The sequence below is a fragment of the Leucopleurus acutus genome (assembly GCF_964270905.1).
Source record: "Leucopleurus acutus genome assembly, chromosome: 1".
NCBI lineage: Eukaryota > Metazoa > Chordata > Mammalia > Artiodactyla > Delphinidae > Leucopleurus > Leucopleurus acutus.
This window is the reverse complement of record NC_139142.1, coordinates 152856970-152876714: the sequence shown is the minus strand read 5'-3', so window position 1 is coordinate 152876714 and position 19745 is coordinate 152856970. Positions and strand designations below refer to the sequence as shown.

General features: G+C 48.2%; 1 protein-coding gene across 2 annotated transcripts in view; it reads right to left on the bottom strand.

Annotated features, from left to right (window-relative positions):
* The window catches only part of ADAMTS17 (ADAM metallopeptidase with thrombospondin type 1 motif 17), a gene marked incomplete at both ends in the record, with an annotated part of 352152 nt that overhangs the window by 110161 nt on the left and 222246 nt on the right, over positions 1-19745 (bottom strand). For both annotated transcript variants that reach the window (XM_082841528.1, XM_082841529.1), the window contains 3 exons: positions 2662-2828; positions 17350-17495; positions 18507-18608. In XM_082841528.1, the coding sequence (XP_082697654.1) occupies positions 2662-2828; positions 17350-17495; positions 18507-18608 (415 nt within the window). The remainder of the gene's footprint in view (positions 1-2661; positions 2829-17349; positions 17496-18506; positions 18609-19745) is intronic.

Below are 19745 nucleotides of genomic sequence, written 5' to 3'. Positions count from 1 at the left end.
AGGAACACTTATAATCTCTATTCTCCCCCTACCTTCTGAATTGGGCATTTATTATTTTGTTTTTATCCTCATGAAACGCTCCTTAAAACAAAACAAAAAAACCGCTGGCTTCTGTTTATATTTGAGAAGGAAATGAAACCAAATATGCAAGAAGTCATGACAATTCCACCCCAGAGGGGGATGTGTCAAGCTACCCTTGCAAAGCCCTGTACTTGGGGTCTCTCCTTCAAAGGCAGAGTGCTTACTGTCCTTATCAAGTAGGGTTCCACTTTTCAGATCAAAGGTGGTGGCACTCTGGCTGTAATTATTTATTGCTTTGGCAGAAACAAAAAGCGAGTGGGTAAAAACACATTCTGAACACAATGAGCTTCCCCAAATAGCTGTACTTGGAGGCTTCCTGTAAGGGGGATCTGGGCAGACATCAGCCTCAGCCTCTGTAATGATAAGGAACCAAGGAGCTCAGTGATCCAAAAGTGGTTAGAAGTAAAATAGAAGTTTAATCTGGACTTGGAGAAATCTGTGGAAAAACAGACATTTCAGTGGGATTTCTGCATTGCATAAATGAGGCAGGAAAACTGAAAACTGGAGCAAGAGACCAAGGAAAGAATAACAAGGCCTTGCACATGGCAGAGAGGAAATGAGAGTGGGTGAGTCCGTCTTAGACCTGACCTCTTCTTGCTCCCAAGACGTGGGAGAGGACAGACAGGGGACCTAAACCATCCTTATCTGGTAGTCTGGGGATGGTTGAAGGTTTGGAAATGAAGCTGCTTCTCATCAAAACCTGCCACTGCGCTGCAAACACGGCAGCCCCTGCCAGCAATATCTTCCTTCCGATTAGGGGTCCGAGTGCGCCTGGGACGTCTAGAAGCCTCAAATGTCTTCCTGCATCAGACGAATACCCAGGCAGAGCCACAAGGCTCTTTTGTGAGCCCCAGCTTCCAGCTGCCTGTCCCTGTTTGGGAGCACGGGTCTCCCTCTCCCTAGTCTGCAGGGAAAGCCGAGGGTGTGAAGGCTCCATCTCCCTGGAAATCTGCTGGTTAGGCAACAGGGTGGCTATAATCACACAGCTCCCAGAGGTAGTGGTCTTTGTAAAAAAAGGAAAACGTCTGGGGGAGCTCCCCGATGCTTTAAAATGAGCCCGCGGCTGGGTGGGCTGGGATTCTCTGCTCTGGTTTAGAACATCCCACGTCAGTTTGAAGGTGATGGGTCAGGTTGTTGGGTTAAAAGCTGCGGATCTGAGGCCATTATTCCCTGTGCTGCCTGGGTCTACCCCCGTCATAGTTATGCACGCTTGAGCTTGTAACAGAGTGTATATTTCAGAGGTTCTTCAGATCACAGGGAAGAAACCTAAGTCCTGGCACAGGAACCTCATTCTCCTGCAAAGTATTCTGCCTCCTGCAAAATACTTCAGAGGCTGTGTAAAAATCAGGCCCAGTTGCTCGAGTTCTTATTGAAGCATCCTCACTCAGCACTCGTGAAATCTTTCTGTCTTACTGGAAGCCAGCTGGTTATCTTCTGAGTCAGCTCCTCCGGAACTGAGCTCAGTTCCCTCCCTGCTACTCATGCAGCAGCTTAGACATGTCACGTAACCTGTAACCTCTCACCTTCTGCACGGGTGGTTTTGCATATTTAATGAGTTGATATAAGCAGAGCTAACTTGAGCCTGGCACATGGTATGCTCCATAAATGGGACCATGTTGTCATCATTATAACACACTCTTGTTTCCTGAAGATGAACAGAATTTTAAGCATAAAAAACCCTGAACTAGGCCCTGGGAGATCCTTATGGACAATAAACAAACATCACATATCCTATAGACCTGATACCCCACCTCGAATTTTATCAGCCACTGGAAATGCTTGTAATGTCCAGTGGGCAGAGTCTCTTGATTTGGGAGAAAACTCTGGGAAAGAAAATGTGACCTGTGCTTATTATCATCTTCCCCAAGTTGTAAACTGTCCTGGAACAAAACAAATACAAACACATAGATACAATAAACAGAGTAGTGGTTACTAGAGGGGAAGGGAGGTAGGGGGAGGGTAAAGAGAGTCAACTGTATGGTGATGGATGGAAACTTAACTGCTGGTGGGGAGCACACTGTAGTGTATACACAAGTGAAAAATATAGTGTTGTACACATGAAATTTACATAATGTTATAAACCAATGTTACCTAAGTTAAAAAAAAAAAACAACTTTACCCAAACACTCCAGTCAAGGAGTAAGAGCCAACCCAAGATGAACCAAGAAAAGAAATGCAAGAAAGCGTCACCACTGGAAAGAGAAACAGCAGACACACAAACCCGCTGTCCTGCTCCTGCAGAGCCTCGCTCTCCTCAACGCTGGCCTGGGCCCAGCAGCACAGGGTATTAGATGGCAGGCTGCCAGCGCACCCGCCTTGCTATGAACAGAACGGGGGTAGGGGGCGGGCAGGAGGTAGCTGGTCCACTGCCTGCCTCACAGCTGCTTTTGGGAAATCTCAGAGCTGGGTCATCCAAGTTCAACTCCCTGTGGGTCCACGGCTGAGCTGGGCAGGATTGGAGTGTCCTCTTGGGTGGATTGTGGGGGTGGGGATGCCCTGTGGGTTTTCCTAGGAGGTGTTTATGGTCTTGGGGAGCGGGGGAGGGAGGCCGCTCTGAAAGGATGCGCCATATGCCTTTACCGTCAACCACCACTGCTGTCAGCAGGCCCTTCTTCTTGCTGCTCAGCCGGTCATGCATCTGGCACTGCTGGTCACGGAAGCTGGGCAGGCCCTTGGGGCAGGGCAAGTTCTCACAGACTGCGTGCTCCACACTTGCGCCCAGGCAGTGCGTGCCTCCAGGCCCCGGGCTAGAAGGAAGAGAGTGGTCTGCGTTAACCAGACAGGCTGCGGAAATAGCAGGGGTGCTCGGGGTTCGGCCTCTCTTTCCGGAGGGGGAAGGGGCAGGCGAAGTTTCCAAAGTAATCCCCCTCTCCTCTTACACACCAACTCTCAGCAATCCCAGGCCCACGATGATGACATGTTAAGTGAGCCATCAGAAAAATGCATCCAAGAACTGTAAATCAAGGTCATCTGGAATTAGAATACAGTGAGGATCAATCAGTTCACCAAGATGCACAAATTGTGTCTTTCATCTGAACTTACAACTTGACCATCTGTAACACTGAAAATCCCAAGGGGAATTTTTGGTGTGTGTGGGTTTTTTGATTTTTTTGTCTCCTACAAAATGAAGACCTTTAAGTGGCTCCTAGCTATACTCCAGAGGTCACTAAGTTTCAGGATGGGTAAATAAACAGCTCTCATTTACTCTGTAATGAAAAGAATAAGAATGACTAATTCACTTGTTCATGGGCTTTGGGTAGAGACCAGCCGGATCCCAGTTTTGCACCCTTTACCTGGCAAGCGTGAGACCACACGTGCTCCATGCTGTGGTCTTGGGTCCTAGATGCTCTGTGCTTAGTCTGGGGCTTTAACCAGTGCTGGAGACCCAGTTGTGTTCTCTGGCCATGTCTGCACATGGGAGGGGCACTAAGGAGGAGCAGCAGGACCCTGGCCTAGCTGGCTGACGCTGTCTCTGCCCAGCTCTTCCACGAGGCCCTGGATGTCCTCTTAGGACTCTGACCTGGGCAACCTCAATGGTACCCTTCACCTCCACGATGCCAAGAGCATCACGATGGAGTAAGACTGTCCCCACCCCCTCGCACCATTCCCCCCGGCACATTTTTATTGAAATTCAGCACAAATCACACCTGCTCCACTCAATGACTTTTCACAAACTGTACACACCTGTTAGCAAGGTGACATTTTTTTGATACACTATTTCATTTTGAATATTTCCTTTCTTCTCTCTGCCATTTCTTGTGTTCAGACAGTAAGACCACCCTATGATGATTGCCTTATGGAAGAGATATGACAGCAGAAGGGGGCAAAAGTCTTTAGGCTTTTGTGTCACAATAATCTACACCAGGAATCCACAAACTTTCTCTGCAAAGGGCCAGACAGTCCATTTTTTTGGCTTTGTGGGCCACGCAGTCTCTGTTGAAATTACTCAATTCTGCCACTGCTGGCCAAAAGCAACAAAAGACAATGTGTAAACAAAAGGGTGTGGCTATGTGCCAATCAAACTTTATTTACAAAACCAGTGGTGGGCCAGATTTGACCCATGGGCCATAGCTTGCCAGCCCCTGGTCCACATAAATGTGTTCAAGGAAACATCTGGAGTAGGAGGAAAGGCGCCGCTCATACCTCCATGCCCACCTCATACACCCCAGACAACAAACACCTCTCCCACCTGGGAGTGGAGGCAGCCTTGAGAGATTACATACGCTAGGGGCTCCACAGAGGGTTCTGAGTTTTGATCTCAAAGTTAGGGAACAGCAAAACCTCTCTAAGACATCTGAGAAGAGAGGGATCCTTTGTTCGTTTGCCTGCCCATAGTACCAGGGAGGCAGCTAGAGCTCAGGAAAACGACTGCATTGCATGCTCGGATGGGTGGAGCCTCAGACCACCTCCCCAAGAGCCCCAGGCCCAAGTGCCAAGTGTGGGTAGATGAATGTATTTCTGTGCCACAAACCATGGTGCAGAAGGAACAGAGAGGGGCTGGCCCTGATGAACCATGTGGACCAGCAGGAGGGACATCTTTTCTGCAAGAGGCGAGTTGCACATCCCATGGCTGGGACCAGAGAAGAAATGGGTGAGGCAGAGATGCTCTATGGTAAGAAGTTGTGGGTTGAATTATGTCCTTTCTAAAATTCATACGCTGAAGTCCTAACCTCCAGAGCATCAGACTGTGACCTTACTTGGAAATAGGACCACTGCAGATGTAATTAGTTAAGATGAGGCCATACTACAGTAGGGTGAGCTCCTAATTCAGTGTGAATGGTGTTATTATAAAAGGGGGAAATCTGGAGACAGACACCCACAGGGAGAACGCCATGTGAAGATGAAGACAGAGATCAGGGTGATGATTCTACACTCTAAGGAATGCCAAAGATTGCCAGTAAACCACCAGATTCTCCCTTACAGCCCTCAGAAGAAGCCAACCCTTCCAAACCTTGATTTTGGACTTCTAGCCTCCAGAACTGGGAGAATAAATCTGTTGTTTATGCCACCAGTTAGAGGGTTGTTACAGCAGCCCTAGGAGATGAATACAACAGACATCACAATAACCAGATGCATCCTCAACCGAACTTAGATGCGGACTCAGGGAAAATGGGGCAAAAACTCCTGAAGTGATCAGGAATCCAACATGGACTAGAATGGAGTGCAAAACTACAAATTAGGTTGTTGCTAAAAAAATAAAGGAAGCTACATTTCCTACACACCTTAGGGTATGGACTGAGATTTGCACATGTCATGTAATTAACTTCCTGAATTGTCATCAAGCTTTGTTTTAGTTTCCTTTTTAATTTCCTCCATCAATTGAGTTTCCCAGATTTACGTCTGACTGACCCTCATATACCAACTACCTTTATGCCTCACAGCAGGTAGGTGGAGAGTAGATTAGATGTGACATAAGAGAACTCCTGGATCCAGCAGAGAGTGCGCCTGAGAGGGGGCAGCCCATGAGATACCACACGTGCCTCAGGATGCTTCCCTCCTGAACTTATCCTCTTTCTTCTCCACGTCCAATCTTCTCCCACAGGCAAGTCTCCTTTCAGCCCCCATCTGGCTCACTGCCCCATCTTCCCCACTCCCTGATCCCTAACTCTCTGCCCATCCTTAAGGATACCTCCATCCTGCAGCCTATTTTTCTTTCCTACCTGGAACCTCTCCTGACCCTGCTTGGGTCTCTGCTATGCTGCTTATCATCAACCTTGTGAAATAGTCAGCTGAGTTCCTGTTTTCCTCTTATTCCTCTGCATCCTCAAGCAGAGAATCCTACACAGGCTGGTCTTTAATAAACAGTAGTTAGACTGAATTGAACTATATTATCAGAATTTATCTTAAAAGGATCAAAAGACAAAGTGATGTCAGGGAAAATGGTGGAGTAGGAAGCACCAAGAATCTCTCCACCTGTACCAGAACTGTACTGGCAAAAACTGCCTGAAGTAACTATTTTGAAACTCTGGAGTCTATCCGAAAGCTTGTAGCCTCCAGAAGAAAGCTTGGCTGGTAAGCTGCGGCTAATTTTGGTCAATTTCAACCTTGAGTGTGGTAGTGGCTATCTGTACACCATGTCCCAGCCCCATGGCAGGTAGCTGTGCCTACATTCCTGGTGTGGCTTGCTGGAGCCAGGGTGGACAATAAGGACCTTGTCCTCCAAATATCAGAGTTCTGTGTTCTGATTGCTCAGTGCTGCTTTTGATTTCTGAGGTACGGGCATAAGGGCTGGCCACCACTGCTGCAATCCCTACCAGCTGCAGCCCCTACCAGGGAATTTCAGTGAGCAATACATTAAAAAAAATTCTTTTTCTCCTTTTAGGAGCCAGATATTTAAGGATTAGGTTATTCAGAAGCAACTGCATATATGGGAAAATTTAGAAAGCCACTAGGTTTTCCCAAGAAGAGATGAAGGTTCAGAAAAGGCCAGAGAAGACCTTACACTTCTTCAGTTTGATCCCCAACACAGAGAAATTTTCCAGTAGCAAAGAAATGGTAAATCCGGGAAGAAGGAGGAGAAGCTGATTTCCAGAGGTACATTGTAAGATTCAAATGTCCAGTTTTTAACAAAACAATCACAAGGCATATAAAGAAACAGGAAAGTATGGCCCATTCAAAGGAACAAAATACACTGGTAGAAACTGAAGGAAGCCCAGAGGTTGGGCTTACTAGACAAAAACTATAAAACAACAGTCTTTAAGATGCTCAAAGTGCTAAAGGAAGACATAGACAAAGACAGGAAAATGATACATGAAAGAGTGAGACTATCAATAAAGAGATAGAAATTATAAACAGGAAAAAAACCTCTGAAGTTGAGAAGTACAATAACTGAAATGAAAAATTTACCAGTTGAGTTCAAAAGCAGATTTGAGAAGGCAGAAACAAAAATCAGGAATATACATTTGTTCTATGAATTTGTCCTATGAATTGAAATATTGAGTCTGGGGAATGAAAAGAAAAAAGAATAAAGAAAAGTAAGCAGAGGGGATCTGTGGGAAACCAGTAAGGGGACTAAGATACACATTATGGGAGTCTCAGAAGGAGAAAAAAGGAGCAGAGAGATTATTTGAAGAAATGATGGCTTAAAACTTCCTGAATTTGAAGAAAGACATGAATCTACAATTCAAATAGCAAAAATTCACTGAGATGCACTATAATTAAACTGTCAAAGGACAAAGAGAGAATCTTGAAAGCAGCAAGAGAGAAGCAACACATCACAGACAAGAGATCCTCAGTAAATTACAAGCCTATTTCTAATCAGAAACCCTGGAGGCCAGAAGTCAGTGGGTTGATACATTCAAAGTTCTCAAAGAAAAAAAAAATCTATCAACTAAGAGTTCTATACCCAGCCAAAACTGTCATTCAAAAGTGAGGGAGAAATTAAGATATTCCCAGCTAAGCAAAAGTTGAGGAAGTTTTTTACCATCAGACCTGCCCTAAAAGAAATGCTTCAAGTTCAAATGAAAGGACACTAGATGGTAACTTGAAGCCATATGAAGAATTAAAGCTCTCCAGTCAAGCAGCATGATGCGAAGCTTTATCAGAACCAGCTACTAGAGAGACCCTAGAGGAGGGACAGGCTTTGTCTCTGGTTCTGATATGTGACTTCTCCCTGTAGGCTCCTGTGGCCTGTGATGCATGCCACCTCCCTCTAGGCAGCTTCCGAGGGCAGCTTCTGAGCACACCAACACTTTGGGAAAATTCTCAGCCTGGTCTCACATGCAGTTTCTCCTTTGGACGGTTTTCCCTGACACCACTAAGTGTGACTTCCCAGAGATTTCCACCAGTGCAGCACCTCTGCAAACGTCTCCCTCATCCAGTGGGCCCTGGTTGTACCCTCTCCCACAAGTCCAAGGAATTTCAGCCCTGGGTGTGTGTGTGAGGGGGGCACCCTCATCCATATTTGTTCCTTCCTTGGGTGCCCTGCCTCAGACCTGAAGATAGGGGCTGCTTCCTGTATCTGCTCTTCCTGTGTCTCTAGAGTTCTTTACATCTTAGCAGCTAATTCCCCAATACTACAATCACCTGTTACAGCTAATGCTTTTTTACATTAAACTTTCCCTGTTCAAAAAAAAGACCAAAAGAGTTGATTTTTCTAGTTTTCCTTTGGGTCACTATTTTGAACAACATGGGAAAAGGGAGAAGCAATCCACAAGCAGCATGATTTTCTACCCAAATCATCCCAGTTTCAATATGTTGATCTGTGGCAGGACCCTGTACTCAGCCCACTCACTCCTTAAGATGGTGTCAATAACATAGGCCATCTGAGTGTTACCGTGACACCAGTGAGGGCCTCCTGGGTATACACTGGTGCTGAGACCACAGAAAGAGGCCCCCTATACATGCCATAAAGAAGACGGAAGAGAATCTTTGCAGGAGGAAGGCATGTCTGACAGGAAGGTCCACAAGTAGCTTATGAACAGAAGTTCTGGGGGAAGACTTGGAGGAGGGGCCAGCTTTACCAAGGAACCCACGCTAGGTGAGTGGACCAAGCCTGAGTTGTATGGACACAGGGCCTTCAGGAGATGCTGTGTTGGGGCTGCAAACACAGGCAGGAGAGATCACCCTCCCAAAGTCTGAGGAGCAGAGGGCTGGGGTTCTCACTTACCCTGAGTTATACAGTGTGGATAAAATACAAAGCACCTAGGAAGGCCAAAATAACAGAAACCAAGCTTGACATGGCTAAAATGAAGGATGGTTACCATAATAGGATTGGTGGTAGAATAGAGTCGTCTGTTTCTGAGAGCTAGATGTAGGTCCATGACCGACACTCAGCCTTTCCCACAATGGCTGGAAGGGCTCCAAGCCTCCATGAGGACCCTTGGAAATGCAAGGGGAGGTGGCAGCACATTGAAATCTCATCCTTGAGGACATAGGTAAGAACAGAGGCACTTTCACATTAACAGTGATCATACACTAATATGCCCAGAGGGCTTACACTCTGCCTGCTCTCCATAACCGTTACCTCATTAAGTCGGCACAAAGAATCAGAAGGGGGATCCTCACTGCATCCTTCAGATGAGGAAACCAAAGCTCCAATATGTTAAATGACGCACAGCGGGGAAGTGAGTGGTGGAGATAAGAAAGCGTGACTCACAAGTGCTCCTGGTTGCAGCAGGAGCAGGTTAGGGATGGGGGCTATCCACTGGCTCCTGTGAGGTGAGGAATGCCAGCCTCACCCACTGAGACAGGCGTGGGGGGGGGTGTGATGGATTTTCAAGATGCTTCTCCAATATCAATCCCCAATTTCTATTTGTACTCTATCAGGACTTTCTTAATATGAGCAAATTACAGTTAGGGGAACCACTGTCAGAAACCAGTGTCAGAACAGTGTCAGAACCACTGTCAGAAACCAGAAACCAGTGCCTGCGCCGGTCAGGCACCACAATAACCACCTGCATGAGTTATCTTACAACACGAGGTCCTGGTAAGGGATGTAGAACTAACAAGCTACCACCATCCAGAAGAATTCGGGAAAGGTCAGAAGGAGAGAGGAGATGCCATTCCATATGTCCTGCCAACCTCCCAGAATCCTTCTCGCTGGAATCCATCTTGGCTGAGCAATGCACGTGCCACCAGGAAGGACCCTGAGTCAGAATAATTGGCCAGAGACAACCCGGAAACTAATTCCATCACCCTAAAACCCAAGACTGCGAGCCACATGGCAGAGCAGTCCTCCTGGGTTCTCTTACCCTGCTGCTCTCCGCCTGGGCACCCCTTCCCAATAAAGTCTCTTGCTTTGTCAACATGTGTGATTCCTCGGACAATTCATTTCCGAGTGTTAGACAAGAGCCCACTCTTGGGCCCTGGAAGGGGTTCCCCTTCTTGCAACAGTAGGAGTTTAGACATAAACCCAAATGACTGGAACAGGCAGGTCACAGGAAAGGATATCCAAGTGGCAACTACAGACACAATCAGATGCTCAGCCTCACTGCTTATGAACGAAACGCACAGGACAACCTCAACAAGATACCACTACACACCCACCAGAACGGTCAGAGTGGAAAAGACATACAGCACCGAGCACTGGGGAGGCTGGGGGCAGGTGGAAGCTTACTGCTGCTCAGGGCAAGGGGATGGCATGGCCACTCTGCAAACCAGGCCCTCAGCCTGTCACACACGCACCAGGAGCCAACACGCACCTGCATGCATGCCCAGCACATGCGCTCCACCGTGATGAGCAGTGCTGTGCTGGGAGCCACATACTCAAGGGTAGGTGCCCTTTCTGCACATTACACCATCAGATAGATGTTTAAAACAAGGAAAAGCATAAGGTAGAGAGGCTGGGGGGAGAACCCGGAAAGCGGAGAGAAAATTCAGAGAGAAAGCCGAGTCCCTCTGAGCTCCTGTTGGGTAGGACCGGCTCCTGCCAGGTGGGTTCCAAGGGCCCCAGGCAGACCCAGCACAGTGCAGGGAAGCACGAAGGTCTGCTCAGATGATCAGCATCACAGACAGCAGGTCTGCCCTTTCCCTGGATGACAGGCAGCATTCAGGTGGAAGGAAGAGCAAGAGGCAGCTGAGCGGCAGCGCTTTTGGGTTTTTTGCTCTGCTCTATTGAATGAAGGTAGATCAGAAGATAAAGCCACCACAGTGGTTAAGGCCTGCTCACCACCCAGAGACAGGGTGACTTCAGCGGTTCTGCCTCCTGTTCTTGCACCAAGAGCGCCGAGGAGCAAGCAGGGCACAGCCGCGGGATCAAAGTGCTGCAGGGCTACTAATGCCCCCGCAGGGCAGCCGCCGTCCCAGTGTTAAGGCCTCCTCTGAAAAGCACTAAGTAACACATGGAACTTAGGCTCAAGTGCAGAAAACTGTGATTTTTAAAAACTATCCCTGTGAGTACCTGATACGTTAAAAGCACACGTATGGGGGTTTCACTGTGGAAGCAAAAAGCCATTACAGGAACATAACTTCACTCCCCAAGGTCTTGGGAGGAGGTGGGCTGCTTTCCTTCCTGATGCTCAGGGTGTGGACGCTGTGTGGTGACCCTAACGCACTCCTGCTTCTAAGATCCACTCACCTCCCCATCCTTCCTGTGCAGAGCTGGCTTTTCACACAAGATCAATGGAGCCTTTTCTCCCCACCCTACTCCCCAGCCATCCCCCAAACACAAGTCTCCTGATGGGGTACCAGAACTCACATTAGAGATGAACTCACTGCATTGCAGTCTTTTGGCAAAATCTCCCACTGACAGCGACACAAATTATGTCAGGAAAGGACAAGCTTAGGAAGCTGGATTAAAAACACGGATGGTCCCCAAAGCCTTGATGTTAGTTGGCAAGAAATAAAAATTCCAATAGCTGTAAAGACCAAGACTAGAGAAAAAAATGGGGGGACTCTTTTGCCAGTATTTTGGACAGTGAATAAACCAGCTGCAGAAGATGGGAAAGGTGCCAGGAATATAAAGTGAAGGGGGTGGGGAGAGGGTGGTGGGAGAGTTCCAAGTAGGAGATGTACATAGCAGTGAGATTTGGACATTCTTGGGAAATCTCAAGGCAGTGAGCCTGGTGATTTAAGGAGTGAGCCGGGAGAGGACATTGTTTTGGTCAGAGCTTGGCTTGGGGCCTCCATCAGCTGTGCTTTGTAACAATCACCACCTCAGGCCATTCTGCAAAAGCAGGCTGACAGCTACTGCCTGGACTTCAGCAAACCCTCTCTGCTCCTGCATCTCCCTGGGAAGGAACCAGGACTGCTGCAAAGCTGCCCCCCAAGGCCAGCCCCTTCTCTTCCCGTTCACCTGGGTGGTCCATGAAGGTGAGAAACCTTGTAGAAAACTACAGGGGAAAAAGAGCCTGTTGCTTCAGAACAGGAAATGGAGCTACACTCTTATTGCAAAAGACCGGACCGACTACCAAGGCGTAACTATGATAGGAGCAAAAACATATTGTTTCTCTCACTTGGCATAAACAAAGCCAAATTATGTTTGGAGCTTGCTCTTGAGATGGCTCTGAGCACCTCTAGCTGTGCGCACAGCCTCACTGGGGCAGGGAAGGCACAGGTGAAGATGGCCCTCATACCCAGGGGCACCTGGACCCCATTCCTGGCTGTTCACAGCTTGTGGGCCTCAGTGAGGCTAGATGGTGCAAGGGAAGGGGCCTACCTGGTGACCCACCTCCTTGGCATAATAATTCACAATAACTTTTGTGTTTTTTAAGGAAAGACAATATTAGATGTGTGTTTTGCAGCACTGGAAGATCAGAAAGTTCGCTTTTTCTCAGCAAGCATGTGTCTAGACAGTCAGGTGGTCAAGTACACATTACAGAGGCCTAGTCTGTTGTGGGCATGGAAGGAGGATGGGGCCCAACAGCTCAAAGGTCACTGCGGGAGGACACAGTGAAAACAAGTGAGCAAATGCATATGAGTAATTATAAATCATTATAATACCTGTAACATTAGGAAAGGGTGCAGAGAGAGTGTGTAGAGCAGGCACCCACCTCAGGCAGGGTGGTCAGGGGAGGAGACCTGTCTGAAGAGAAGACACAAAGAGGGCAAAGGAATCCTGGAAGAGGGAAAGGAGCACCGACCCAGGTCCGGAGGTTGGGGCGTTGTGTCTGACAACAGAAAGGAGGTGCAGTAGGTTGAATAGGGTGGTGCCTTCCCCTGCAAAGACAAACCCACCCAGAACCTGCAAATGTGACCTTAACTGGGAAAAGGGTCTTGCTAGATATCATCAGGATCTCATAATTATGAGATGAGATCATCCTGGATTAGGGTGGCCCCTAAACCCAATGGCCAGTGTCCTGAGAAGAGAAGAGGTAGTGAGGAGAAGCACAGAGAAGACGTCCACATGAAGGCAGGGGCAGAGGCTAGAGTGGTAAGTCTATAGGGCAGAGAAGGCCGGCAGCCACCAAGGGCAAGGGGACAGGAGAGCAATGGATTCTCCTTCAGAGTTTCAGGAAGGAATCAATCCTGCTGACACCTTGACTTCAAACTCCTGGTTTCCAGAACTGTGAGAGGATAAATTTATATTGTTTTAAGACACCAAGGGACTTCCCTGGTGGTGCAGTGGTTAAGAATCCGCCTGCCAGCGCAGGGGATACAGGTTTGATCCCTGGTCTGGGAAGATCCCACATGCCGCAGAGCAACTAAGCCTGTGCGCCACACTACTGAGCCTGTTCTCTACAGCCCGCGAGCCACAACTACTGAAGCCCATGAGCTTAGAGCCTGTGCTCTGCAACAAGAGAAGCCACCGCAATGAGAAGCCAGCGCACCGCAATGAAGGGTAGCCCCCACTCACCGCAACTAGAGAAAGCCCACGCAAAGCAACGAAGACACAACACAGCCAAAAATAAATAAATAAAAAATAAAATAAATAAAAAAAAAAAAGACACCAAGTCCTGGTAATTTATTATGGCAGTCACAGGAAACTAATACAGGGGCCACGGTGAAGAGCATGGATTTCATTCTAAGTGCAGCGGGGAGTGAACAAAAGGGCTGAAGCAGGAAGAGGTATAATTGGCTTTACTGGTAAGTGGATGTCTCTGGTTTTCTGTGGAGAATGAATTTGGGGGCCGGGGGGATCATGTGGGAAGCAGGGACGCTGATGCTGATCGTCCAAAAGGACACTGGAGCCTCGCCACTGGGTCCAAACCCGACCGGCCGTTGCCCAGCTGTGTGACCTGCAGCAAGTTACCTAACCTCCATATGATTCAATTTTTAACATGTGCAAAGGGGACAAAAAAGACGCCTCTCCCTTATGACAAATTTAGGTGATTTACTATGTGCAAATGTCTAGAAGGGAACCTGGCACCTAGACAGGGCCCTGCGTGCCCTGTTCTTATCATTATCAGAGATGGAGGAGGAAGAGAGGGGACAAGGGGCCATGCATGCACTCAGGGGCTTTGAACTCGACCTGTGCAACAGCTGGTGGTGCTATTTACTGAGGGGGACGTGGGCTGGGAGGGGAGTTTGGGGGAGGAGAGATCGCAGCTTAGGAACCATCAGGTTTGAGGTGTCCAGGAGAAAACCAAGGGCAGTTGGTGGGACCGTGCCCCTATAGGGGGGCGGGGACTTTATCCAGTTTTGCTTATCTTAAGTGTACACCAAGCAGGGTCCCTGGCCCTGAGTTAGGGCCCTGTGCAGGTTTACTGAAGGCCACATGTTGGAGAGGCATCTCCGAGGAGGGTGTTCTCTCTCGGGTCCTTCTCCAGTTGCCCTGCCCCACGGGGTGTTGCTGGAAGACTTCCCTCCTGGAGATGTGTCAGAGTCCACAACCACCTGATGTGCTGAGACCCATAAAACCCCTCAGCTGTCTACATGCAGTAGTCCTACAGATTCCCCATTCCTCAATGATAAGATGTAGGAAGGGGACAAGGAGAGATGAAGTTCATGACCGCCAGTTGGGGGCCACCTGATAAAGCAGAGGAATGGAAGAAGGTTTTTAAAACAACTTTGGGATTTCCAGAACAGCCTCTTTATGGGGCCAATGGGCCTGGAGGGGTGGGGTGAGGATGCAGCATGGGAAATCCCATGGCAGTACAGGCCAGGGTGGGGGGTATGTTCACTCAGCCCTCTGAACTCAGGGGTCTTTAGGAGCCTCCTATCACAAAATGCCCCTGTGCCCAGAACAGAGAAAGCAGCTGGGGTGGGGACAATGGGCAGAGCCGAAGCATGGTTGGGGGGGTGGGTGCGCCTTAGCCGACGTCATCTTCACAAAACACAAAATCAGGTCCCATGAAAATTGTGCCTAACACATTTGCTCAGCATTGATAACATCTGATTCTTGCAAGGATGCCTTCACCTAAACACAATCCTATTGTTGACCATCTTGGGACACAGAGTCCTTCCAGAGGTATTTAAAGGGTCAGATATTCCCCTACTATGACATTTACTGGGTGTCACCTGACCTGGGATGATGTATGTAATGTGCCAAAGGAGAGCAGTCCTTGGCCAGAGCACCTGAGCTCCAATCACAAACATGAAGCACCCGTGACAGCCACAGCCTTTGCAAACTGTGCTCTGCACTTAACAAATCCTTTCTCCTCTGAGCCTCAAAACAGTGCTGCGAGGTAGGAGGTAGGGCATGTGGTCTTGCCCCTGTTCTTCTCCTGGTGCTAATATCAAGAGGGGCCGTGTAGTAAATACAGATCATGTACTTTACATGCATTCCCATGGATTTTTCCAATTTTTAGATGGATAGGAAGGTAACAGCTGCCTGTTGCTATAAAAAGTGGCCCTGAGGGCTTCCCTGGTGGCGCAGTGGTTGGGAGTCCGCCTGCCGATGCAGGGGACACGGGTTCGTGCCCCGGTCCGGGAAGATCCCACATGCCATGGAGCGGCTAGGCCCGTGAGCCATGGCCACTGAGCCTGCGCGTCTGGAGCCTGTGCTCCGCAATGGGAGAGGCCACAGCAGTGAGAAGCCCGTGTACTGCAAAAAAAAAAAAAAAAAAAGTGGCCCTGGGATTTGAAGCTTTGTCTGTTCTGGCTTTGAAGCCTGGCTCTTCCTACTATACCATGCCAGCTCCCTGTAAAGGAGGAAGCTGAGGCCCAGAGAGAGAAGGGTCTTCCTTGAAGTCATACGACCAATAACCAACCAAACCAGGCCCAAATCTCCAAACCACGATTCCAAACACAGAGCTCTCTTCTTTGGGCGAGAGGTGGAACTATTTTAACATCATCACAGAGAAATGGAAAAACTGAAGCCACTATTAACCTCTCACCACTTAGCTAAATAGGTTTTCTAATCATCTACCCATCTATGATGGCAAATTTTATGTACCAACTTGACTGGCCATGGGATGCCGAGACTAAAAATTCTTCCTGGGGGTGTTTGTGAGGGTGTTTCCAGATGAGATTAGCATTCGGATTGGTGGACTCCTAGAGCAGTTGCCCTCCCCAGTGTGGGTGGGCATCATCAAATCCACTGAGGGCCTGATTAGAACAAAAGGCAGAAGGAGGCCTCACTGTTTGGGCTGCGATGTCTCCTCTCATCTTCTCCTGCCCTTGGACTGGGATTTACATCATGGGCTCCCCTGGTCCTCAGGCCTTCAGACTCAGACTGAATTATACCTGGGCCTTCAGCTTGCATGTGGCAGATCACAGAATTTCTCAGCCTCCATAACCATGTGAGCCAATAATAAATCATACGTATATGGCTATTGGTTCTGCCTCTCTGGAAAATCCTAATATACCACCTATGCTTTTAATTAAGAATTCACTTCTAAAAGATTAAATACCTACCTACTATCTGTCAGGCACTCTGCTGGGTGCTGGAGGGAAAAGTTTTAATAAGACAATACATAATGCCAATGCTTACAGCACTACCAGAAAATACAGTGTTCCTGACATTGGCTAAACTGTGAGCGTAAGTTTTCCTTTAATCTGGAGGTTCTCAGCCTTGGCTGGTCGTTGGAGTCGCCCAGAGAGATTTGGCACATCTGATTCCTGGGCCCCACCTGCAGTTTGTGATTTAATTGGTTTGGGATACACATTGGACATTAGAATTTTTAAATACAGGAAAGGTTTGCTAATTATTCATCAATACGATTTAATTGTAGATATAAACCATTTCCTTTTAGTCATAATTTATAACTTGCTCATTTTCAAAAATTAATGTGATGGCACACAAGATGTAAAACAGATAATTTAAAGAAATATTAAAAATGGGAAATTTCAAGAGAAAAGGAGAAAAAATAAACCTGTGATAAAGGAATTATTACAGTTAAGCATAAGATCTAGCCCTGAGTTTTTTGGAACAAATGTGTAGAGGTGAACAAGGATTATGGCATCATCATAGTCAATGAAAGGAAGCCTATGAGGAAACAAAACTAAAAAACTATTTTCTGTCAAACAGTTCTAACAGGACAGGTGAAAGATATTTGGATACAAAAGAGTGGAACCCACAAATGCTTTGCAACTTATCAACAGCCAGGCTGCTCCCAGATTAGCTCATAACCAATTTGAAGGTCAGCCTCACTTTTCCGAAGGTCTGCCAGCTTCCCTGGGATAACCCTTGTCTAAGGCAGCCAGGAAGCAGGCCAGGAGGGATTCTCTTCCAGCTGGATGAGAAACAGTTCTACCAGGGCCCACGCAAGGAAGGGTAGCCAGCTCCCCACAGGACTTACTGCATCTCTGTTACAGAGAGAGTTCTGTTTGAGCTGAGATGCCATCTGATGCACACAATGCCCGGCAACCTGGACCTTCGGTTCAAGTTCACTTTCCTTCAGCTCAAATCAACAGCGGGAGACAGACCCTGCTCTGCAAGGCAATGCTAGCTGCAGTTTGGAAACCCCGATCCACGCACCCTGGAGAAGGCTGGTCAGGGGGACTTACGGAGGGTTGTCGCATTTCCTCTGCCGGAAGCGGGCTCCCGTGCCACACGTGCGGCTGCACATGCTCCAGCTGCCCCACAGGCTCCAGTCTCCATCCACGTGCTCCGGGATGGGCGTCTTGTTCACACACTCCCCCGCGCGGCACCACTGAAACACAGCAGGGCAGCAAACCTGCTTACTCACTAAAAACTGAGATCCCCTCCATGTGAGAAAACACCACGCCTCCGAAACCCAATTTTTGTTAATTTACACAAAAGTAGACTATTTCGGGGTGTGTTAAGTTTGCTAACTCTGGTGACATTGGTGACATTCCTTCCATATCCAACCTGACACTGCTATGGCTCTGGGGTTTGGATTTTGCCCTAAACTTCCACGTGAATGTGTTCAGTGGAGGTTCTCTAAATTCCCAGAAAAAGGATGAATTCACATGGCTCATGGAGAAACCTATCTTCTGCAAACTGTTTAATGTGAGTCTCTTTCTGAAAGGCAGTATTTCCTGGCTCTGTAGTTTTGAACTTCAGGGTTGGGATTGGTGCTTGGAGATGATACAGCTGGTGCCACGTGGGAGAACCTCGGCTCTTTCTGAGGATAAGAGAAAGCCAATCCTCGAAAATAATTTCCCAACGTGTGTGGCACAAACCCTGGGGCAGGAGATGTGACTTAATGGTCCTGATCACAGCAACTCTTTCAGTTCGTACAATAAGACTAGAGAGAAAGCCTTAGGCTGTGGCTGCTGGTCCTGAACACCTCTCCTAACACTTGCCAGTCTCTCCTGTTAATGAAGATCAGGCTGAAGACTGGCGCTCTTAACCGCTAGTATTGTTCTCATTAAAATCATCTTACGACAGCCTTTTCTGCACGGCAAGTGATCCTGTTTTTCCATTTACGGTCTACTGATATAAAAGTTTTAAGTAAATTCACTCATGTGACAAAAGGAGTTAATTTAATAAAAATATTGAGTAAATGATTCCTGTATAAGAAAAACAGGAGAGAGCTGAACATATCCCTCTGTGCCTTAAGTGGGCTCCATGGAATTTCTGGGGTGGCCCGGGGGTGCTTCAGGGGCTCCTGAGTGCAGTGCGGACCACCTTTCAGAAGAGGTGCCAATGTGCAGGGGATATGGGGTTGCCCGCTGGGGGCAGTGAGAAGCTGGGTTACCTTGTCTGCCCCACACTCTGTGCCATCCAGGGGAGGGTCCAGTTTGGTTTTGCAGGATGTATCTCCTTCCACCAGGCACCACAGTCCAGCGCACATCAGATGCTGCTGACAAGGGAAGGAACATGACTGCCGAGAACTCCGCACACAGGTCACAATGGGGCCGGAAGGTGGGACTCCCTGACCGGTTTGGATTTGGGATTTGAAACATGAGGGGAAGAAGGAGGGTCATGTATCTGGATATCAAAAAAAATAGATGCATCATTTCAACTAGTTCATTTAGCTCAACAAAATTCCATGCATTTACTCCTAGGAGGGCTCACCTCCTGGAGGTTGAGCTCAGCAGTTCCTGCACTAGCTATTGAGGGCCTAGGAGGCATCCGATGCAGGCTGGGGCCTGGGAGCCCTTAACAAGCAGATACATTCAATGTAGGAAGGTACAAAGCAGATTCCCACCGGTCCTACAGAGCGCATGGGAAAAGAACCTCAGCAACCAAGCCTCCTCAGGGCGGGCTCGCTCTGGAGCTGAGGCTGGTGCAGCTGCTATGCGGCCTCAGGAGTGAGAACCCAACAGGTGATGTAGGCTCAGGGCTGCCCTGGGGTTAAAGAGGCAAACTTCAATCCTCCCTGAGGTCACCTGCTTGCTAGCTCCGCTGAGCCACCTGTGATTTCTTATAGTATTTCACCTAGAGAGTTTCTTACCATCCACGAATATACAATTAAAATAATTCTACTAAAACAGGAAAAAGCATTTAAAAACACAGACTCCCATTCTCCCATTTGTATTAATGGGAAACTTGGACATGGGTAAAGTACTCAGAATGAGACACTTTATCAAAATAACTGAAGCAGACATGGCTGGTGTCCTCCCCATCTGCCTCGGTCTCCCCTGCAGGACTCAGGGCAGACACCGTCCCCCCACATGTCCTGCTGCTTCCCTGATCTGCCTGTTAGAAGCTGTTCTCTGGCCACGGAGCAACCCTTAACCACAAGGGATGGGAGCTGGACACCCGTCCCTGGGTGGAATGGCTCTGAGGCAAGGTCCCAGGGGTGGTCTGTTGTCCGCCCACCAGTGCACCTTGCTTGATCGCCCCTCATTTCCCTGCCCCCTCACAGTGCTTCCTGGGATCACTTCCCAGATAAACTCCTTGCACCCAAATCCTCGCCTTGTGGTCTAAAAATTGAGAACAGATGTACTTAAGGCTCTTTGAAAGATGCAGTGCTTCCAGGATGCCAGACCCA